At 42.6% G+C, this 20,449-nt stretch overlaps 1 protein-coding gene across 1 annotated transcript in view; it reads left to right on the top strand.

Moving 5' to 3' along the window:
• Positions 1 to 588: 588 nt before the first annotated feature.
• Positions 589 to 20,449, top strand: part of PPARA (peroxisome proliferator activated receptor alpha) — a 31,640-nt gene continuing 11,779 nt past the window's right edge. The window contains exons 1-4 of the mRNA XM_083503455.1: positions 589 to 651; positions 8,514 to 8,633; positions 16,528 to 16,776; positions 17,388 to 17,548. Of these exons, the coding sequence (XP_083359581.1) occupies positions 16,539 to 16,776; positions 17,388 to 17,548 (399 nt within the window). The 5' untranslated portion in view covers positions 589 to 651; positions 8,514 to 8,633; positions 16,528 to 16,538. The remainder of the gene's footprint in view (positions 652 to 8,513; positions 8,634 to 16,527; positions 16,777 to 17,387; positions 17,549 to 20,449) is intronic.

Raw genomic sequence — 20,449 nt, 5'->3', positions numbered from 1 at the left:
TCGCGCGCTTCGGACCTGCCCGGCCGCCCCCCCCCGCCGCCCCCGCCCGCTGGCTTGGCCCGCCCTCCTGGCCTTGGCGGCCCAATAGCAGGCGGCCCTGGCGGGAGGTGTGTGCGGGCGGGGGGGGGCGGGGGACGTGGGCTGCTGTGCACACGGCGACCTCATTTCCGGTACCTGCCACTCCGCGGCGGCCCGGGCAGAGTCCGAGGGGGCCAGGCAGGCCAGCTCCCGGGAGGCGGCCACTGGCAGCTGCGCCCCGGGCGGGCGGGCGGCGAGGAGGAGGAGGTCCGGAGCCCGGCGAAGGGGCGGCCAGGTGTGCGCGACCTCCTTCCTGGGCGGAAGCGCAGCGTGCGGCTCGGCCTCTTTCTGCAGCGCTCCTTTGTGCGTTTCAGCGGCGGCGTCTCCTAGGCGCACCTTCAACAAGTGAAGCTCTCCTCCGCAGCCGACCTCTCCGGGCGGGAAGAGGAGGAGCTCTACTGGTTGAATCGCTGTCTGTCAGGCGGTGACCTTCTTTCCTCGCTTATTGATCTCAAAGCCGGAGGCGCGGCAAGGGGCTTGCTGCGCAGCGCGCGGACCCGCGAAGCTCCTCGGTCCCGGCAGCGTCTCCAGGCTCCTTGAAGTTCTGCCTGTCAGTTTCGCTCCATGGTATGTGTCTTCCTTTGCTCCCCAAGACTAGGCTGGTAGCCGCCTTTCCTCCTGCTTCTAATCTTCCTTCCTTCGGGGAGGACAAACTCTGATAGGAACAGAAGTAAGGAGGGATGTCGTGCTGCCTGCTTCCCTTCAAACTTTGCAGCCAAGAAGAAATGCAACAGGTGGAGCAATTGGGAAAGTTTCACCTGGGAAGGGAAGGCTGCACATGTTGAATTCCTGCCTGTCAAAGACTGCAGAGAGTATAGGAATCCTTTTCAGATTAAAAGGTGGAAACCCTGTGTTTGGCTACGTATTCCTCTCTTTCAGCTGAAATAAAACCTAAGTGCAGCATAATTAACTTTGTCTTACTTGTTCTTCTCCTTTTTTGGGGTCTAAACGCAGAGTTTAAGCTCCATTTTTGTCACCTTGTAAAGTCCAGATACAGTGGTACCTCGAGTTACATACACTTCAGGTTACAGACTCCGCTAACCCAGAAATAGTGCTTCAGGTTAAGAACTTTGCTTCAGGATGAGAACAGAAATCGGGCTCCGGTGGTGCAGCAGCACGGCAGGCCCCATTAGCTGAAGTGGTGCTTCTGGTTAAGAACAGTTTCAGGTGAAGTACAGACCTCCGGAACGAATTAAGTACGTAACCCGAGGTACCACTGTACTCTAATGGTATTGCATAAATAGCTTGAGGGGGAAGTGTTCCAACAATATTCTTGTTAAAATAGGTTAAAATAGGTCAAGATCTCTTAGCAATTATTATTTATTTCAAACTTTTAAAAAGTCTTCAGAGCTATGTGCAAGTTATGCAGGGATTAGTGGTGATAAAAGTGTGGATTTCCCCCACCCCACCTTCTTCCTGGTCTCAGGAATCAAGGGGTCACAGTTCAAATCCCTGCTCAGCTCTGAAACTCAGCTGGTGACCTTGGGCCCATTACTCCCCCCTGGCCTAACCAGCCTGGCATGCTTGTTGTGAGGATAAAGTATGGCAACCTACATTTGTGTCTGCGTCCCTGAACTCATTAAAGGAAGGGTGCAGTACACCAATGTGATAGGCTAGCAAAACCAGTATCTTACATATTATATAGAATCATAGAGTTGGAATAGACCACAAGGACCATCGAGTCCAACCCCCTGCCAAGCAGGAAACACCATATAGAATCATAGAATCATATTGGCTAGACTATTTTAGGATTATGTAAACGATTGAGTTTCACAGAACTCCTCTTTAAGATGACGTGGGGAACAATGATCTGTATCAATTCTTGTGAATCAAAAGCTCAGGCTGGGAAGATGTAATTGCATTTTATCACACTCTTGGACTTTGTGTTGGCAGACTGCGCCCTGTATCCTAACCAAAGGCTGGGGTGTTTCAAAAGAAACTGCCTGTGAATTCTGAAGTAAAGGGCCTTAAAATATCTATAACAGAGTAATATAGAGGTTGGCGCAAAAGAAAGACCTTGTAAGAAGCTGCCATCAACAATCTAGGTGGTAATTCCTCTGTTGAATATGTGAAGTATTTCTTTGGTTTTGGATGTGGGCCATATGCACACCAACATAGGTGGGTTGATTATGTTGTCTTGGATGGGGGATAGTGTTATCCTTGAGACGAGGGCAGAACAGTTGTGTCCCTGACATAAACAATAGTTGGAAGCTATCCATACCCACAAAGCAGGAGGCTTTGCTGCCAAAATTGGGATTTATTTCTGTGTTTTGACAAGGAAAAATGTTTCTATTCTAACCTGCAGGGTTACCTGATTTTTTACCCCACTCCCCTCCCCCCCAAATTATTGAGAGTGTAGTCCTAAAAGTATCCAGGGCATTGGAAGGACATAAAAATAACAATAAGTAGCCTTATGTATCATTTTTATAAAAATATGCAGTGCAGTTTATTTTCAGGAAGATAACTGAAAGCAATAACTTGTTGCTCCTGGGTGGATTGATGAATATAATTTATTTTATAAAAATGTAGCATTTCTGGCAAATGGCATTTAGGTGGCAGACTAGTCAAAATTACCATTTTATCTGAATTATCAGTTGTAAACTGACACTTATATGCAGCCTTCAACTCATAACTGGAGTTAGTATAACACCTTAATAGATTGTAACTACACTTTGTAGGTGAAATACTATACTATACTATACTATACTATACTATACTATACTATACTATACGGTGGTACCTCAGGATGTGAACAGGATGCATTCCGGAGCCCCATTTGCATCCTGAACAGAACATAAGATGTGACTGCCCGTGCGCGGATCGCGTTTTGCCACTTCCGTGCATGCACGTGACGTCATTTTGACTGTCTGCACATGCGCAAGCGGCGAAACCCAGAAGTAACGCGCTCCATTACTTCCAGGTCGCCGCAGAGCGCAACACGAAAATACTTATCCTGAAGCGTATTTATCCCAAGGTATGACTATACTATACTATACTATACTATACTATACTATACTATACTATACTATACTATACAGTGGTACCTCGGGTTACATACGCTTCAGGTTACAGACTCCACTAACCCAGAAATAGTGCTTCAGGTTAAGAACTTTGCTTCAGAATGAGAACAGAAATCGTGCTCCTGCGGCGCAGCGGCAGCAGGAGGCCCCATTAGCTAAAGTAGTGCTTCAGGTTAAGAACAGTTTCAGGTTAAGAACAGACCTCCAGAACGAATTAAGTACTTAATCCGAGGTAGCACTGTACTATACTATACTATACTATACTATACTATACTATACTATACTATACTATACTATACTATACTATACTATACTATAATTGGAACTTGTGCTGTACAATGCATAAATAATGAAGGCTGCTCCATCATTTTAGTGGGATTATTTATTTCCAGGTAAACGCTAGAAAGATTGGCCTGCTGCAAAAGCATCTAATTATAAGTTTAAACATGTGGCAACAACACTTTCCTTGGTGATCTTTCTGTGTTCAGAGGCATATTGTTCATCTTATGTTAGCAAAGTGTGCTTTGGTGATTGACCTTGGTAACTCTCCTGCTTTCTATGATCCAAGTACATGGGATATTATTCCTTCTCTCCTTCCCCTCCCCCACTTTCCATTTTGGGAAAGCCTGGCATGGTTCTCCTGGGACGTGGGAGGAGGAATCTTGCCAAGTGACTTGTGCCCTGCATTGCTGCAGTAATAAGGTGGAGGTAGGGATTTGGGAATTGAGGATTTGTGTGGATAGATTATGTTAAACCTGCTTGCTTTACTTTTAAACATTAACTATTTGTTACTTTTTCACCCTTGCCTTTTTCATTAATATAGTGTGAATTTCAAAGTTTTTGCATTGGAATAAATGGAGCTGTGGACCAGCAGCATTGCACTTCTGGTGTCCTCATGGGTAACAATGGCTGCCTTATCAGATTGGATTCTCCCCCCCCCCCCAATCACAAGAGTCTTCTTAGCCATAGGCGCCGACTCCATGGGGCTTGAGGGGGCCCGAGCCCCCTCAAAAATTCGTTTGGGGGGGCTCTGCCCCCCCCAATAATCTCCGGCGCCCCTCCAGCAGAGCGCCACCGCCGCCCTCCCCCAGCCCAAAATGCACAGGGTCGGCCTGCATGCCTCCTGCCCTCCCTCCCGAGCAAAAGCTCCACCCAATTTCCTTCGGAGCTGATTAATAGGCGCAGCACGCTCTCCCCTATTCGCTCACGAGGAGGCGGCGCCACTTTATTTGCATATTCATGAGCTTATTTATTATTCATGAGCTTTCCCGGGGCCCCCCAATATTTTTTATAAGTCCGCGTCCCTGTTCTTAGCCCAAATGTGATGGGTTGTTTTGATGTAATTCTAGATGGGAAACTTTGCCACAAAATACACTTTATTAATCTGTTTTAATTTACCTGTTGAGATTTAAATCAAACATGGAAAGATTAGTTGCGGAGAAATTAAAAGCTTGTTGTAGCAAGTAAATGAAAGTAATGTTTCAAATATTTTCTTTAATTTGTTGTAGGAGTTAATTTAAATGTAAGAATTGTCTGTTACTTATTTAGACTCGTATACCTTCCAGCTTTTGCTCTCATCCTGTAAGCCTAAGTTTCCATTTGTTTTTTCCCCTTTGGGATGGGTGTGTAAGAGATAGGATTTATTCAGGTCATTATTAAATTTAGGCCTCTTGTGGCTAGGTGTGTATGCATTTTAAAATGAGCATTTCAATGTATGTAAATGAAGTGCCTACCATAGGGGCGTTACTGATTCTGCAAAGGCATGGTATTGCTTTTGTGTACATAATACCAGCAGAAACAAGGAATGTACTTATCCTTAATCTTTTACTACAGCTGTGAGACTTTTGACTTGTAGAATGCTGTTAATATTTCCACAGAGAAGTAAAACAGCAAATTGGAAGACCTATTGCACAGCTTGTTAGAATTTCTGACAAGTTTTAGTAAAGAACAACAAATAAGATTTTTAATTATATTTCCTATATGTTGCAGTTTTTCTGTTGTGTCTTCTAAGGTTAGCTGTGACTTTGATAAAGTGTATGATTGATTGATATAGTGATATAAATATATGAAACTGAAACGGATTTGTGTATGATGAATATTCATTGTGACAGCTATTTCCTGTAATTGAGACTTATAAAGGGTGGAAGAGTCCAACTGGAGAAATGTATGAACATAAGTAATTGTGGTTCTCAGGACTGTGGCTATTTGTTAGGTGACATAAATATAGTTTTGTTGCACAATTTCAGTTTTAGAAATGTAACTATTTCCAGATGGGTAGCTTGTGTGGCAGCAAAATAAACAAAGAGTTTTGTGGCATCTTAAAGACTGGGTGATATTCAACTAAGTTGTAGGATAACAGATAGTTAAGCCATGTTGGTCTGCCATAGTCGAAACAAAATTTAAAAATTCCTTCCAGAGACCAACTAAGTTTGTTCTTGGTATGAGCTTTCATGTGTATCTGAAGAAGTGTGCATGCTCACGAAAGCTCATACCACTAACAAACTTAGTTGGTCTCTAAGGTGCTGCTGGAAGGAATCTTTTTATTAAGTTGTAGGATATCACCCTAAACAAATTTATTCTTGCTCATGACATAAGCTTTTTGTTATGTACTGAAGTTCTCACCCTGAGCCAGCAGGGGATACTGTAGTTAGTTATGCAAATAAGGAATCGAAAGTGACGTTCAGTGATTGGATAGTTTTAGAAAGTTGTTACAGTTACGTTGTACTGGAGCTCTATATAAGCAGGCTGGCTGAACCCTTCAGTTCAGTTCTGTTCTGGCCTGTGAATAAACAAGAGCTGTTTGAAGAATTGCTGTGTCGTCTGACATGTTCACCCACAACTTAACACTTTTGTTGTCTACAGTCCACATCAATGCAAAGTATTATTCTGGTCAATGCAAAGTGTTACTCTTTCAAATTGCTTTGTTTAAGAATGACCACCTTAAGGTCACTTACACAGTTGAGTGCCAGGTAACAAGACCCTCTCAGCCCAAAGGAAAGCAGAGCGAGATGTTTGGCATCAGCTTGGCTGCAGCAGTTGCCAGAAGGAGGTGTACAAGACGCCATCCGATTGTCTTGTCTGGATTTATGTAGGGTTTACTCCTAAGCCTTTTATTCTCCCGAAGAGGCAGCAGGTATGGATTTTGCCTCATGGTTTACCGTGAGTATAGCCACAAGGTGGCAGAGGCTTAGGACCAGAATTTTCCTTCTCCTAGTTGGGCTCCCTTCCCAGGTTGATGAGCCTCATTTGCCCCTCACTTCCCTCTACCGTTGGACCCACTCTTGGTCTTGTCCACTCAATCTGCTGGATCCTGTTTTCACATGCAGGGTAAGTCTGTAACTCACTGAGGGTTTGAGACCCATTGGGTACCCTCACCTGGTTTAGCCAGCCTGTTGAAGCCATTCCCAGGGTGTGGCCACTGTCGCATGATGACAGCTTCTAGTTAATAGCATAGTTCAGTCGTTTTCAACCTATTTGAGTCCACTGCTCCCTTGACCAACTACATTCTTTCTGTGGCACCCCAGTGGGGCTCAGGAGCCCATTTATTTGACCCCTTGCCTGCAGAGCTGCCAGCCTCACCCCTTTTCAAACACCTTCCCTTGTGGAGTGTTCTCCTCTTCCCTCTCCTGGGGAGTCCTCTGGACAGCTGCTGCTGCTGCCCTCTCACCTGCCCCAAAGAGAGGGGCCTCCTCACATTGCCCCACAGGGGCCTGGGAAGCACCCCCTGGCCACCCCAAGAGGACCCTTCGCCTGGGGAGCTTGTAGCAAGGGCTGCTGCAACAAACAGCTGTGCAAGCCTTTGGGAGGCAGAGATGCAAGAGGGCATTAGAGGAGGAAATAAGCAACTATCTTACTTTTCAAAGACATCCGAAGGCAGCCCTGTTTAGGGAAGTTTTTAATGTTTAATGCGGTATTGTGTTTTTAACATTTGGTTGGGAGCTGCCCAGTGTGTTTGGGGAAACCCAGCCATTGGGCGGGGTATAAATAATAAATTTATTATTATTATTATTTTATTATTATTAACCATCATTCAAAGCACCCCAGGATGCCAAGGCACACTGGTTGAAAACCACTGGCGTAGTTAATAGCATAGTTATAACAAGCTTTACTTTTCTTCATTTCATATTGTTCTCACTATGGCTACCAATTGCAAATACAGTATCAGTCAAGCTTGGTCTGATATTTCAAAAGTTTTTAGCTTTTCAAAAACTAAATAAAGGTAAAATAAACTAATTACAGGTAAACTAAATATGCTAATTTAGATCATCTAGGATATTAATCTTTAAGGTGTCAGAAAACGCGCTCTTTAGAAATAGAATTATTTTAGGTTTGTATCACATACCGCTATCTCTAAGCCTTGGGCAAGTAACAGTGTAGTAAAATTATGCTGCATTGGATATTTGGATGGTTGCACCTAAGCATAATAATACTTTAAAGTCGATAATCAGTCATTTTTGTTAATTTTCATTCTTGGCCACTGTGTAATTTCCATTCACCAAGATCGCTAATCTAATCTTTTCCCAAATTTGATTCCGAATGTGGACTTTTGCTTTGGTTGGCCCTAGTCCTTATGCATTTAGCAGCAGCCTGGTATATAGAAATTAAGCTGATGGTTTTTTCCTCATAACTTTTTCCCCATGCCACAAAATATTTCATTTTCTTATTTTTTGTCTTAGCCGGACTGTTAAATGCACAGGACAAAGTCTAAGGGTGGAAATGGCAACCTTAGAAATAGTATACATAGGAGAAAATGTAAGAAAAGGCTGGAATATTTATTCAATTGCAGCAATATGAGTCACATAAATTAAACAAATAAAACTTTTTGGTATGGACATAAAAGGTTGAGAGAAGATCTACCTGGAAGGGGCAAGTCCTCTGAAATAGAAAAGCTTTCCTAGGCTCCCTTGCAGGAGAGGTGATAGGAAGAAATAATAGTGATCTCATGCACATAAATCTTGAAGATATTTAGCAAAAGTTAAAAATGGGAAGAAAACAGCTGCTTAGAGCACAACTTTAATGCACTCCTTAAGCATGAATTATACAATATGCAGGATATAGTTGAAATCTTTGTAGAATAGTTATGTGTCTTGCACTGTAGTCCCAAAGAGCTTTGAAGTCTGCACTTTGCCCAGAGAGCTAACATTAAAGATACCTAGACAGAAGCCTTGGGCAAATTGATAAAACTAGGCTTGTTCTTGATATCTAGTATCTGCTTGTATAGATCTGAATATATGGGACTAATAATTTACCTGCTGATTAGATTTTTTGAAAGTGCAGTTGCTAGATTGGATAGTAATAGACATACCTTATTAAAGTTTGGGGGGAGGGGGCTTGCGGAAGTTTGCATGTGCCTTAGCTGCATTTAACCCTTTCCATGTTCTGTTTATCTTATGTAGTACTCTTTTTCTTTTTAAGTGAAATGAATCCAGAATTCATGGTGAATCTAACAACAAGCAAGTCTGCCAAGAAAATGGAAGGGAAACATATTATGGATACAGTTTTTGTTCCTAGTTTTCCAAGAATCTGCTGTAAATGGTAAGTAAAATTTGCATTTTGTATATTATGCAAGCCACTCTGATTTCTTTAAGACACTGTGGAAAGAAACTATTACAGATACACTTGCTGCTATACTGCCCTGCCTGATTGACAGGGTAGCACGGAACCAGAAGATGCAGGTGCCGAAACATCCTAGGCAGCAACTCTTGAAGGGTCTCGGCCAGAGGCACAGTCGGCGGCATCTGCTGCTGAGGAGAAGTGCTGATGAGATGCTGCCGAGGAGAGGAGCCACTCAGAGCCCCATCAGTGCTGCAAATGTGGAGCTGTTCATTTGGCTGCTCCAACTTCTTAAGCAGCTCTAGAAGCTTCTGCACTTCAGCGTGAAGCTTCCTCATTCTGTTCCCTTCTTTCTATTCTCCAATACTGCGGAAGCCAGCTGATTCCGCCGGGCCTTAGAGTCTTCTCCCCACGTTGAAGATGGGGAAGAAGGGGAGGGAGAGGGGAGCTTCACTTGACAGAGAGAGAATAGGAGGAAGGGGAGAGCAGCCGGCAGCAGGAGCTGAAAGAGTCATGGGGTTCTTCGGAGCCATGGTGGTGCTGATGCTGAAGTGCAGAAGCTGCCAGAGCTGCTTACGAACTTGGAGCAGCCAAACAAGTAGCTCCACATTTGCAGTGCTAATGATGCTCTGAACCCAAACGGCTCCTTTCCTTGGCAGCACCCCCAGCACCTCTTGCCGAGGCCATTGGCATCCTGCTGCCCCCTTTGCTGCCCACGGCCACCAGGAGCTGCCCTCTGCTGCTGAGGCTCGAGAATCGCTGCCTGAGCTCAGACAAAACCAGACCCAGGCAGCTTCCACCAAGTAAGAAAAAAGGACAAAGCGAGCGGGGAGATCTGCAGGGAAGAAATGCATTTACACATTGTGTTTTGGCACCCATAACCCAGGTTCCAGGTGCCATGTGGCGCGTAGCTTTCCTATCCCAATTTTGAGCACTGCTCACTCAGTAGCTGTGAAAGGACTTAATGTGTCAGGTGTCATAATTTATAATAAAGTATGGATCTCAAAATTATCACATGGAATGTGAATGGACTTAACGAAAAGCAAAGAGAAATAAGGTGGCACATGTTTTAGGAAAACAAAAACATCACATAATATGCCTGCAAGAGGCCCACGCCGCAAAAAAACCATAAAAGATTTTTATCAAATAAGAGACTGGGACTAGACTATCTCTTCTAATAATTTGATAAAAAGGGGTGTAGTAATACATGCAAAGCCTTATTTGGATCCAAAACTACTACCGGAATATAATATGAACTAAAGCTGAAAAGCTTGGAAGAGATAAGAGAACGGATAGCGGATTGGTTCCAATATTATCAGCTATTTGAAACATTCAAAATAGATTTAAAAAGGGGTTTGCGACAGAAACATCTAGATTGGAAACAGATTTGGTCAACTCCTAAATGAAAACTCTTTCCAAAATGTACCAACTCCTCCTTGACTGGGAAGTCAGTTGTTTGGAGGATGCTTTGATTCCCTTTCCCTGCACTTGTATCTTCTCTGGGTGGGATTTCAGCAGTCAGATGCTCACGCACATTCCGATCCTGAGTTCTCCTGCATTTCTGTCTTGTGCTTCTGTCAGGTACTCATCCCGATTGTGTTTATTAAATTTGTTTAATAATTAACTATATTACATTTATTAAAGGTGTATTTAATTATCTGTTTAATAAAATATATTAGTCGTGTATATATTGTCAATACTTTAATTAACGATATGGAAATTTAATTCAGTGCTGGCACACAGATTCTATGTCAGTGTACTCTTGCAGCCCACTTGGCCTGAGAGGGTACACCAGCCAGGTCCATGGGAAAGAATGGCACCTTGCAAGTCTCGATAAATAGCAATGTCTAGCTGTGGAAATGACATGATTTAGGATAGCTGTGGTATTTCACAAGTCTTAGAGTCAGAGACTAATGTAGCTATCTAGTCAATTCAGCTTAGAGACTGGATGCTCAAAGAAATTCCCTCTCACGGGTTTCTACTCCTCACCTTCTGGGGGATTTTTTCCCCTGGGTGGTGGAGAATGATGTTACTGTGTGTTCCTTCTTAATGAAAAAATGTAGACTTCTACATTTTCTTATCTGTCCGGTGCCTATAAATAGCATTACAGCAGTATAATATTAAATTAATAGTGCATTATAGAATTCTGTTGTATTTATTTTACTAGTTTATGCATTTTATATTTTTTGATGAGTAAAGTGCTACTACATCTCTCTTTTATCCTTGTAGAAGATCAAGGAGCCTCTATGTTTGCATTTTAAGAACTGGCAACTGGGCTTGTGAATTGTCTAAGGATATGCTTAAATCTGAGAGAGTGGCATTTGGGGATGCAGAAACTGGCCAGGGACGGACAGCTGCTTGGGGCTATAGCCACTACTCTGGAGCTTACTTATGATGTTAGAATGTATATAGCAGGCTTTCCTGGGATGATGGGAAATGCAGGGGATTAAGGAGAGAGAGGTTAGTATGTAGGGTATCCTACAACTTTGGTTTCAGGAGTATTTAATGTGTTTGTAAATATGAATAATTATATTAAAACAAAAAAGTAAATAATTAGTGCAGGAGCTACTAATTACGGAATGTAACTACTTCAGATGATATCAGTGCTTCATGTGTGCCTTTGGATGGGGTCTAGAAACTGCAGCTAGTGTGCAATGTGGTGGCCAGACTGCTCACTGGAACAGGTTACTGGCAGAATGTTAACTCCTTTGCTGAGAAAACTCCACTGGTTGCTGATTTGCCCAGGGTCAAGGTTCTTGTGTTAAGTCCCAAACCAGGCATAAGCAAACTCGGCCCTCCAGATGTTTTGGGACTACAACTCCCATCAGCCCTAGCTAACAAGACCAATGATCAGGGATGGTGGGAGTTGTAGTCCTAAAACATTTGAAGGACCGATTTTGCTTATGCCTGTCCAAAGTACCTTAAGAGCTGCCTGGTTCCTTGGGATCCAGGTTGCCCAGAGATGTTGGCCTTTTTTAGGGTGGCCCGGCCAGCCGCCTCAGCAGCAGCAACAGAGAAGCCTGAGGCAGCAGCAGAGCGGGGCCGGGCACCTGGGGGGGTGCAAGCAGAGCCCAGTGCAACAACAGTCAAATCTGAGGTGGCGGCAGTGGCGGCGACTGAGTGAAGCCAGGCACCTCGTGTGAGCAGTGTGCGCTGGGCAGGCCTCTCAACGGCCCCCCAAGCCCAGGCATGCAGGAGAAGAGCTGTGGTGCTCTAAGAGGCTCTGCTCCACTAGGCAGCGGCTGTCAGCTCTTCCCAATCCCCAGACTCCAAATCTCTGCCCCTGAGAGCCCATGCCCGGGTGCCCCACACCCCCAGTGCCTATGGGTAAGACGGCCCTGTCCTTGTTATGTTTCCTATGAATGTGCGGTTTATAAATACTTAAATAAAAAAGAAATAAAGCTATTTACTGAAGTAGATATATATTGAATAGGTTATATTCTTGAAAACCTTTATGAGCTATTTTAACTTAACTTCTACTGTTCTGTATACAGTGGTACCTCTGGTTACGTACTTAATTCATTCCGGAGGTCTGTTCTTAACCTGAAACAGTTCTTAACCTGAAGCACCACTTTAGCTAATGGGGCCTCCTGCTGCTGCCGTGCTGCTGGAGCACGATTTCTGTTCTTATCCTGAAGCAAAGTTCTTAACCCGAGGTATTATTTCTGGGTTAGTGGAGTCTCTAACCTGAAGCCTATGTAACCTGAGGTACCACTGTACATAAATACAGGTGAGGGGAAGAAGAGGAGAGCAGGTGCTAGTAAGACTCCTCACCCTCCGTGTTGCCAGACCATGCAAGTGTTGACCAGAGAGAGAGAGAATGAGAGAGCATGCATGCTTCTGTATCTACTGCTGAGAAAATGCAGCAGAAAACGTGTTCATGTATGAAGTGTATAACCAAACAAGGAAGAAGACGCTGATATGAGTTGTTGTATTAAGTATGTGTATGCTTTCCCAATATTGTATTGTAACACTGAGTGATGCAATGCATTGGCAGTAAAAGCAAGAAAGAATACCAGTGAAAGGACATAGTATCGTTTTTCTCTTCAGCCCAGAAGAAGAATTCATTCTTGTGCAGTTTCTTCCGCAAACAGATGTTAGTTTCACTGTAGCTTTTCAACTTGTAAATAATTGTGGTCTGTTTGTATTTTGTACTGAATGGTGCAGGGGCTACAGATGGTGTGGGGGCTGCAGCTGTGCAGTTGCAGGAGGAGCTGGGATGGGGGGGGAGCGGGAGGAGTGCGCTGGCCTCTTAGGCAGGAGAGGGAGAAAACAGCTGAGAGAGAAAATTAACGGGAGTGGGAGAAATAAATTGAACTGAAGGAAATTTAAGTTTTGCTGTGAACAGGAATAATAAGCATTGGTTGTGCTGGATATTGATGAGGTAAGACACTTATCTAGGACTGGAAAAATTGCTGTACATTTTTAATTGCTAAATAAAAAAAGTCAGAGTGTACTAACATTTCGTTCAGATGTTATGCTGTGAAGTCATGGTACTAGTTTCCTAAATGATCTTCTTCTGGGTTTGAGTTCACAAGAAAATGTAGCATGTGATACATTATTCTTGTGGAGCTAGAAACTATGGTACAGTCCAAATAAACAAAATGCACGTCTGGAGAGAATCTTGCATGGAATTTCTGTTCCTGTGCTTCCTACTGCTGAAGAGGTAATGAAAACAATGACTTGCCTCTAGCACTGTGGATTCAGCAGAGGCAGCATAGAAAACTGTGACTGTGGATGGAATTGCTTACTATATTTCTGTATGGATTACAAGTTTTTTTTTCTTTTTAATATTTTCTTTTTCAAGTTTCAAAATAACAGCATTTTTCTTTTGTTTATACATATCCAATCCAAATTTGCATTTAATGACTCCCCCTACCCCCTCTGGTTTCCCTTCCCCCCCTTAAATTCTCCTTGCATATGATTATAGCTCTCCAATTAATTTTAAGTTTTCTATAGAATCATTATTTAAGAAATAGAAATAGAATCTATTATTTAAGAAACTTTAGCATAGTTTGCTGGGAAGCAATATGTCTATACTGTATTTCATATCTCAATTTTGCATTCAAGTTTTCCCAAATTGTGCCCTTATTGAGCCATACTACTAGTAAAAACAAGGCCAAAGTATTAATTGGAGACCAAGTAGCATTGTGCTGTTGAGTATCTTTGAGAATACATAAGAGGTGGAATTGTACAAAACTGGCAAGAGTTCAATAACTGTTTTGCAAAGTAGTCAAGTAAGAAAAATGAAATAAAACCGGGAGCGGGGCAGAGTTCTAAAAGATTATCTCTAAATAGAGAATCTGCATAAACCTCAGATTCAGCATAGTTTGAAGGCTAAATCACGGTTTGTAAAGACCACAAACCAATGCAGTTATAACATAACAGATATAGGAGAGAGAGAGGGGCCTGGACACGTGGCGTGATCACACAGTATTCTGCACTTGAATTATTGTTGAAGCTGGTGTTGTTGTCTTGAGGTCAAAAGTCCTAAATGAGAAGTGAATATTTAACTACTCTTTCAAGGACAGTTGGTAATCTTTCTTTATTGGAACATGAGATTAGAGGGTTGAAAACAACTCCAAAGAGATATGACTCTGGATGGTTTTGGCTGCCAGAGCAGTGCAGCCTGTGGATTTAAAAGACCATTCCATAATAAAAATGAGACACACCGTGAATCACCAGAGAATGTTTTTTTTTGGGGGGGGGCGGATCTTGGATTTAAGCATTGTCTTCCTTCTCTCTGCCTGCCCCCACCTTATGGTGGTGAGTTCCTTTACATTTTTTTCCTAATCCTGTACTACCTTTCCCCACCAACAAAAGACTCCTAGCACGAAAAAACTATGAATGGATCTATTTATTTGCTATTTATTTTGTCCCTCCTTGCCTATTTGTTTATATGTGCAATATTCACACTTCCTTACTGCTGCATGTGCATTCCATTTTCTCTATGTAAAATTATTTGCTTGGACATTTCACAATAATTAATGAGAACTAAACTATTTCGATGGAAAAAACCAATATTTTTCTTATCTAACAGAATGAAAGAGATTTAACATGTCCAACTCCCTAACAGAGTAGCTGGCAGAGTAGCTAGCAGTGCAGTGAGGAAAGATGATCTGGAATACCAATCTGGATAGCTTTAAAAGATTATTAGACAAAGTTATGGGGGATAAGGCTACCAGTGGCTGTTGGGCATGGGGCATAGACATAATGGCTATTCTTGAAGGCAGCATGCTTCTGAATATCAGTTGTTAGAAACGGAAGGTGGGTTTTCCACAGGCATCTGGTTGGCCACTGCAAGAACAAGATGCTGGAACAGCTGGGCTGTTGATCTGGTCCAGCTGATGATGATGATGATGATGATGCACAAGTTTGCCATTGAAAGCTAGCTGGGTTCTTGAACTGTCAATCCTTTACCAAGAAATGTAAGCGCACACCTACCAGCACTTGTGAGAATGCCAGGCAGTACAGCAATTCTTGGGGAGGGGAGATGTTTTAAGGGAGATCGGTTATCTCAGATCCCAAGTTATGGTAGCAGTATTGAGAATTCTGATATCACCTCCAAAATGTTAGTTACATATTTATATGCAATTTAGAGCCCTGTGTGGGTAGGGAAACATCCCCCATGACATGTTTAGTTTTTACTATGTATTTTGTGTTTTTTATATTGTATTTTTATGTTGCGAAGTGCCTTGATATTACAAATGAAGAGTGGTGTACAAATTTATTAAATAAATGAAAAATAAATAATGCTAGTTTACGACTGTGATTGAACTTGCAAACATGAACCCATGACTTGACTAGACTAATTTTTTCCTTTCCCCAGGCATTTTTTATCTTTTTATTTATTTCCATTTCTAAAAATTGTACACCACTTGATTATATATTTTAAAACCCTCAAAGTGGTTTACAGAGAGATAAAACAATAAACTTAATGGTAAAATCAGTTTAAAACAGCCATTTAAAATATTCAAAAAAATTTAAAATGAGCTTTGGTTTGCATTTTTCACAGGTGTGTTCTGGTGCCTGCCATTTTTCTGCTGCATTGCTATTGTATTGTATTGTATTGTATTGTATTGTATTGTATTGTATTGTATTGTATTCAATGGGACACAGGTGGCGCTGTGGGTTAAACCACAGAGCCTAGGACTTGCTGATCAGAAGTTCGGCGGTTCGAATCCCCGCGATGGGGTGAGCTCCCGTTGCTCGGTCCCTGCTCCTGCCAACCTAGCAGTTTGAAAGCACGTCAAAGTGCAAGTAGATAAATAGGTACCGCTCCGGCGGGAAGGTAAACGGCATTTCCGTGCGCTGCTCTGGTTTGCCAGAAGCGGCTTAGTCCTGCTGGCCACATGACCCGGAAGCTGTACGCCGGCTCCCTTGGCCAGTTAAGCGAGATGAGCACCGCAACCCCAGAGTCGGTCACGACTGGACCTAATGGTCAGGGGTCCCTTTACCTTTTATTGTATTCAAGCCCCCCCCCGGGGGGGGCTTTGGTAGGCATTCCATAGGAATGTTGAGTCCATGACTTGCTGTCCTGCTTTTCACTTCTATGAAAAAGCAACATGTGAATACAGTGGTACCTCGGGTTGAGAACTTAATTTGTTCCAGAGGTCCGTACTTAACCTGAAGCACGTTCTTAACCTGTTATGCGTTGGAAGAGGGGTAGTCTTATACGGCGAGTATATCCTAAACTCTATATTTTAACTGGAAAAGTTGGGGGTCGTCTTATACACTGGGAAATACAGAAAATTTGAACGTGGTTTGCACCATTGATGCTATAAGCTACATCCCTGGGTATTTTGAGAGGGAATCATGCAAATATGGCAAATAAGTGGCTCATCTTACCTTGCTAAGATATTTGTTTTGCTTTCAGACGCCTAATAAATGCTGAGCGACATACTTTGCTTCACCGAAATGGTGGACACAGAAAGCCAGCTTTGCCCCCTCCTTCCCTTAAAGGATGAGGATCTTGGTAGTCCTTTATCTGAAGAATTCTTACAAGATATGGATTCCATACAAGAGCTCTCACAATCTATAAGTGGGGATAGTTCAGGAGCATTAAGTGTAACAGACTTCCAGTCACTGGGAAATGGAGCTGGGTCTGATGGATCAATCATCACAGGTAAGAATGTTATTATCTAGAATGGATTTAATCAGATTTTGTTTTAATGTATGGCAGCAACCTTTTATGTACCCTTATGACACCTAATACAGTTTGAAATACTTGGTTTGCTATATTGCTGAAACATGATTTGGGATTTGTGTAAACCAGGGGTCATCAGTGTGTCCACCAGTACCCCCAAGGGACCGGCAAAAGAAACCCACGATGCCCAAGAGACTGTTGGCTCTCGTTGCTCAGCTCTTGCCTCTTCTGTTTAGAACTCCCCGGTTTAAACAGGGGTTGCCAAGATGGGACAGGCACGCTCAGCCATAAACTTGATTGGTAGACACAATACAGTGTGCTTGTCTATTATTTATTAGAACCCTTTTCTTCCATACTCCACCCACCCATCCTCTATAAGTTCAGCTGCCATCAGAATTCCATATTTTCTCACAGGTTCCTGCCATGCAGTTGGAAAATAGTAATTTCTTTTAATTCACAGATATATATTCTTTTGCTTAAATAGGTGCCTCTCAAATATTTTGAGTTGTCTTGTTTAGCTTCCAAACTTATAGGCTTTCAGTCACCTGAGTTTGCTGTTAGTATTTGCTAACTTTTTTTTTAACTTTCAGACTCTCTCTCGCCAGCATCCAGTCCCTCGTCTGTGAATTTTTCCACAGTTTCGGGTAGCAAAGATGAACTGCCAAGTGCATCGTTAAATATTGAATGTAGAATATGTGGAGATAAAGCTTCAGGCTACCATTATGGAGTCCATGCTTGTGAAGGTTGTAAGGTACTGTCCACAATATTCTCTGCATAACGATATTCCAGAATAGCAAATTAATTACTTTAGAGCTGTTGAATAAAAGTTTTTTTTAATATAGAAATTAGTAGTTGGATCTTATTGAGAAGTCCTTTGTGAAGTTAGCAGTCCTAGCTCCATTTACCTGGGAGTAAGCCCCTTTGAATTCAGTAAAGCTAGCTTCTGAGATATGGGGAGAATGTGCTGTAAGTTTCCAAGCATGATTACTTGGAAACAAACTCTATTGACACCCATGTGCCTTACTTCTAATTAATTTTGCTTCAAAGTATAGTGTGTCATTTTTTTACATGAAGTTTTTTGGTATTACAACTTAAATGTAAACTATGATTTAAGATGGAAACTACCTTTTCCTGTGCAGCAGGGCACATAACTATGTTGTTTTACTATATACAATTCAGTCAGAAAATTACATTACTGAAAATAGTATGGAATAAGTTTATAACTACTTTGCTCATAAACCAGGCTTTTGTTTGATGTTTTGAGAATGGTTTTATTTGACCATTTTGTAAATTGGACAATGGCTTCAGCTTTAGTAAGACTCGACATTCCTCAGTTTGTTCATACCTGAGCACAACTGTAATGGGTTTGGGCAGGAATGTGCTTAAGTGTGGATTGAGGGATAGCCTCTGATGCTCTGGGTTATCCTTCTCCAACCTGGTGCACCCTAGAGGTTGTGGACTACAATCTCCTCCTCCTCCTCCTCCTTCTCTTCTTCTTTGGCAATCACTCATAGCTGAGTAAGATTGTCTTCCATAAACACGGTTTTAACAGTGAGTCTGTAAGTGACTGTGGAGGCCAATTCTGGATCCACACATCCTTCCACAGTGGGGACATTGGTTTCCAGGCAGGAGTTGATCACGGTGTGGATTTGCAAGGCGTGCCTCCCTCTTAGCATGTTTCTCCCATGCGTAGTGAGTTCGAGTGTCTTCAAAGCCCATGACACCTTTGGTAAAGGCTGTTCTCCAACTGGAGTGCTCGCAGGCCAGTGTTTCCCAGTTGTCAGTGTTTATGCTACATTATTTTAGATTTGCCTTGAGAGAGTCTTTACATCTCTTTTGTTGACAACCAGCATTACACTGTCCATTTTTAAGTTCAAAATAGAGTAGTTGCTTTGGAAGACGATCATCAGGCATCTGCACAACATGATCCGTTCAACAAAGTTGATGTTGAAGAATCATTGCTTCAACACTGGCGATCTTTGCTTCTTCCAGTTCACTGATATTAGTTCGCCTGTCTTCCCAAGTGATGTGTAAAATTTTTCGGAGAAACCACTGATGGAATCTTTCGAGGAGTTGGAGATGGCATTTATAAGTGGTCCATGTTTCACAAGCATATAGTAAGGTTGGCAGTACAATAGCTTTGTAAACAAGCATTTTGGTTTCCTTGTGAATCTCAAACACTCTGCCCTTCAATTGGGAGAAAGGCGCACTCGCAGAGCTCAGGCGATACCCTTGTGGAAAGATAGGTAGGAGAAGTGATCAACATTTTCCAACGTTACACCATTGAGTTGGATTTGTGGCACTGCAGAGGGGTTATTTTGTACTTGCTGGTGCAGCACTTTGATTTTTTTGGATGTTGAGTGATAGGCCAAGCTTTTTGTAAGCTTCTGCAAATATATTTAGGATGGTGTGGAGGTCATCCTCTGAGCGTGCGCACACTACGTTACCATCAGCATACTGAAGTTCTATGATGGAAGTTACGGTAACCTTACTCTTTGCTTTCAGCCTGCTCAGATTGAAGAGCTTTCCATCTGTTCGATATATGATTTCTACTTCGGTGGGGAGTTTCCCTTCGACAAAGTGTAGGATCATGGCAATGAAAATAATGGAGTTGGGGAGATAACACAACTCTGTTTAACACCTGATCCCACTGTGAATGGTGCACTTTGAGAGCCATTGTTATCTGCGATTGTTGCTGTCATAGTATCATGGAGGAGCCGAATGATGTTTACAAATTTATCTGGGCAGCCAGCTTTCAGAAGGGCAGTCCACAGGGCATTACGATCTACAGTGTTGAAAGCCTTAGTCAGGTCAATACAGGGGTTGGTTTTGCTCTCTGCATTTTTCTTGAAGCTGTCGAGCGGTGTAAATCATGTCCACTGTCCCCCTAGAAGGCCGAAAACCATTTTCGGATTCAGGAAGGGTCGCCTCGGATATTGTTAAAAGATGGTTTGCTAAGATCCTTGCAAGAATTTTGCCAGCCGCAGCTAATAGAGAGATGCCTTGATAGTTTCCACAATTAGTTCTGTCACCTTTTTAAAAAGAGATTGATAATTTTGGCATCCCAAAAGTTTGCTGGGATTTCTTCTCTTTCCCAGATTTTTTTGATGGGCTTGTGAAGTTGTTGTGTAAGTTCAATTCTGCCCACTTTGAAGATTTCAGCCAATAGTTTGTTCACAGGCTGCAATAATGGATGTTTTTAGCCTGGTCCAGTGTTCCTCGATGTTATCAGGGAATTCTGAATGCAGATGGTCCTTAAGAGTCGTTTTGAAGCAATCCCACTTAATGGGATCTTGAAGCACATGAGTGTTTATTTTGCACCTTGGTTTTCTTCCTTGTAGCCTGCATTGAGGTATAATTTTGATAACCATCGTGGAGCGTATTAGTTGGTGATCTGTCCAGCAGTCGTCGGTGCTCGTCATAGCCCTGGTAAGGAGCACATCATGGCGATCTTTAGCACGGACAATAACATAGTCTAAGACAGCGGTTCTTAACCTGTGGGTCTCCAGATGTTGTTGGACTACAACTCCCATCATCCCTGAGCTCTGGCCTTGCTAGCTAGGGGTGATGGGAGTTGTAGTTCAACAACATCTGGGGACCCACAGGTTGAGAAAGGCTGGTCTAAGAGGTGCCATCATACCTCCATCATATG

Source organism: Podarcis liolepis, assembly GCF_965112155.1.
Source record: "Podarcis liolepis genome assembly, chromosome: 5".
NCBI lineage: Eukaryota > Metazoa > Chordata > Lepidosauria > Squamata > Lacertidae > Podarcis > Podarcis liolepis.
The sequence above is the reverse complement of the archived record's forward strand: the minus strand, read 5'-3'. Positions and strand labels throughout refer to the sequence as shown.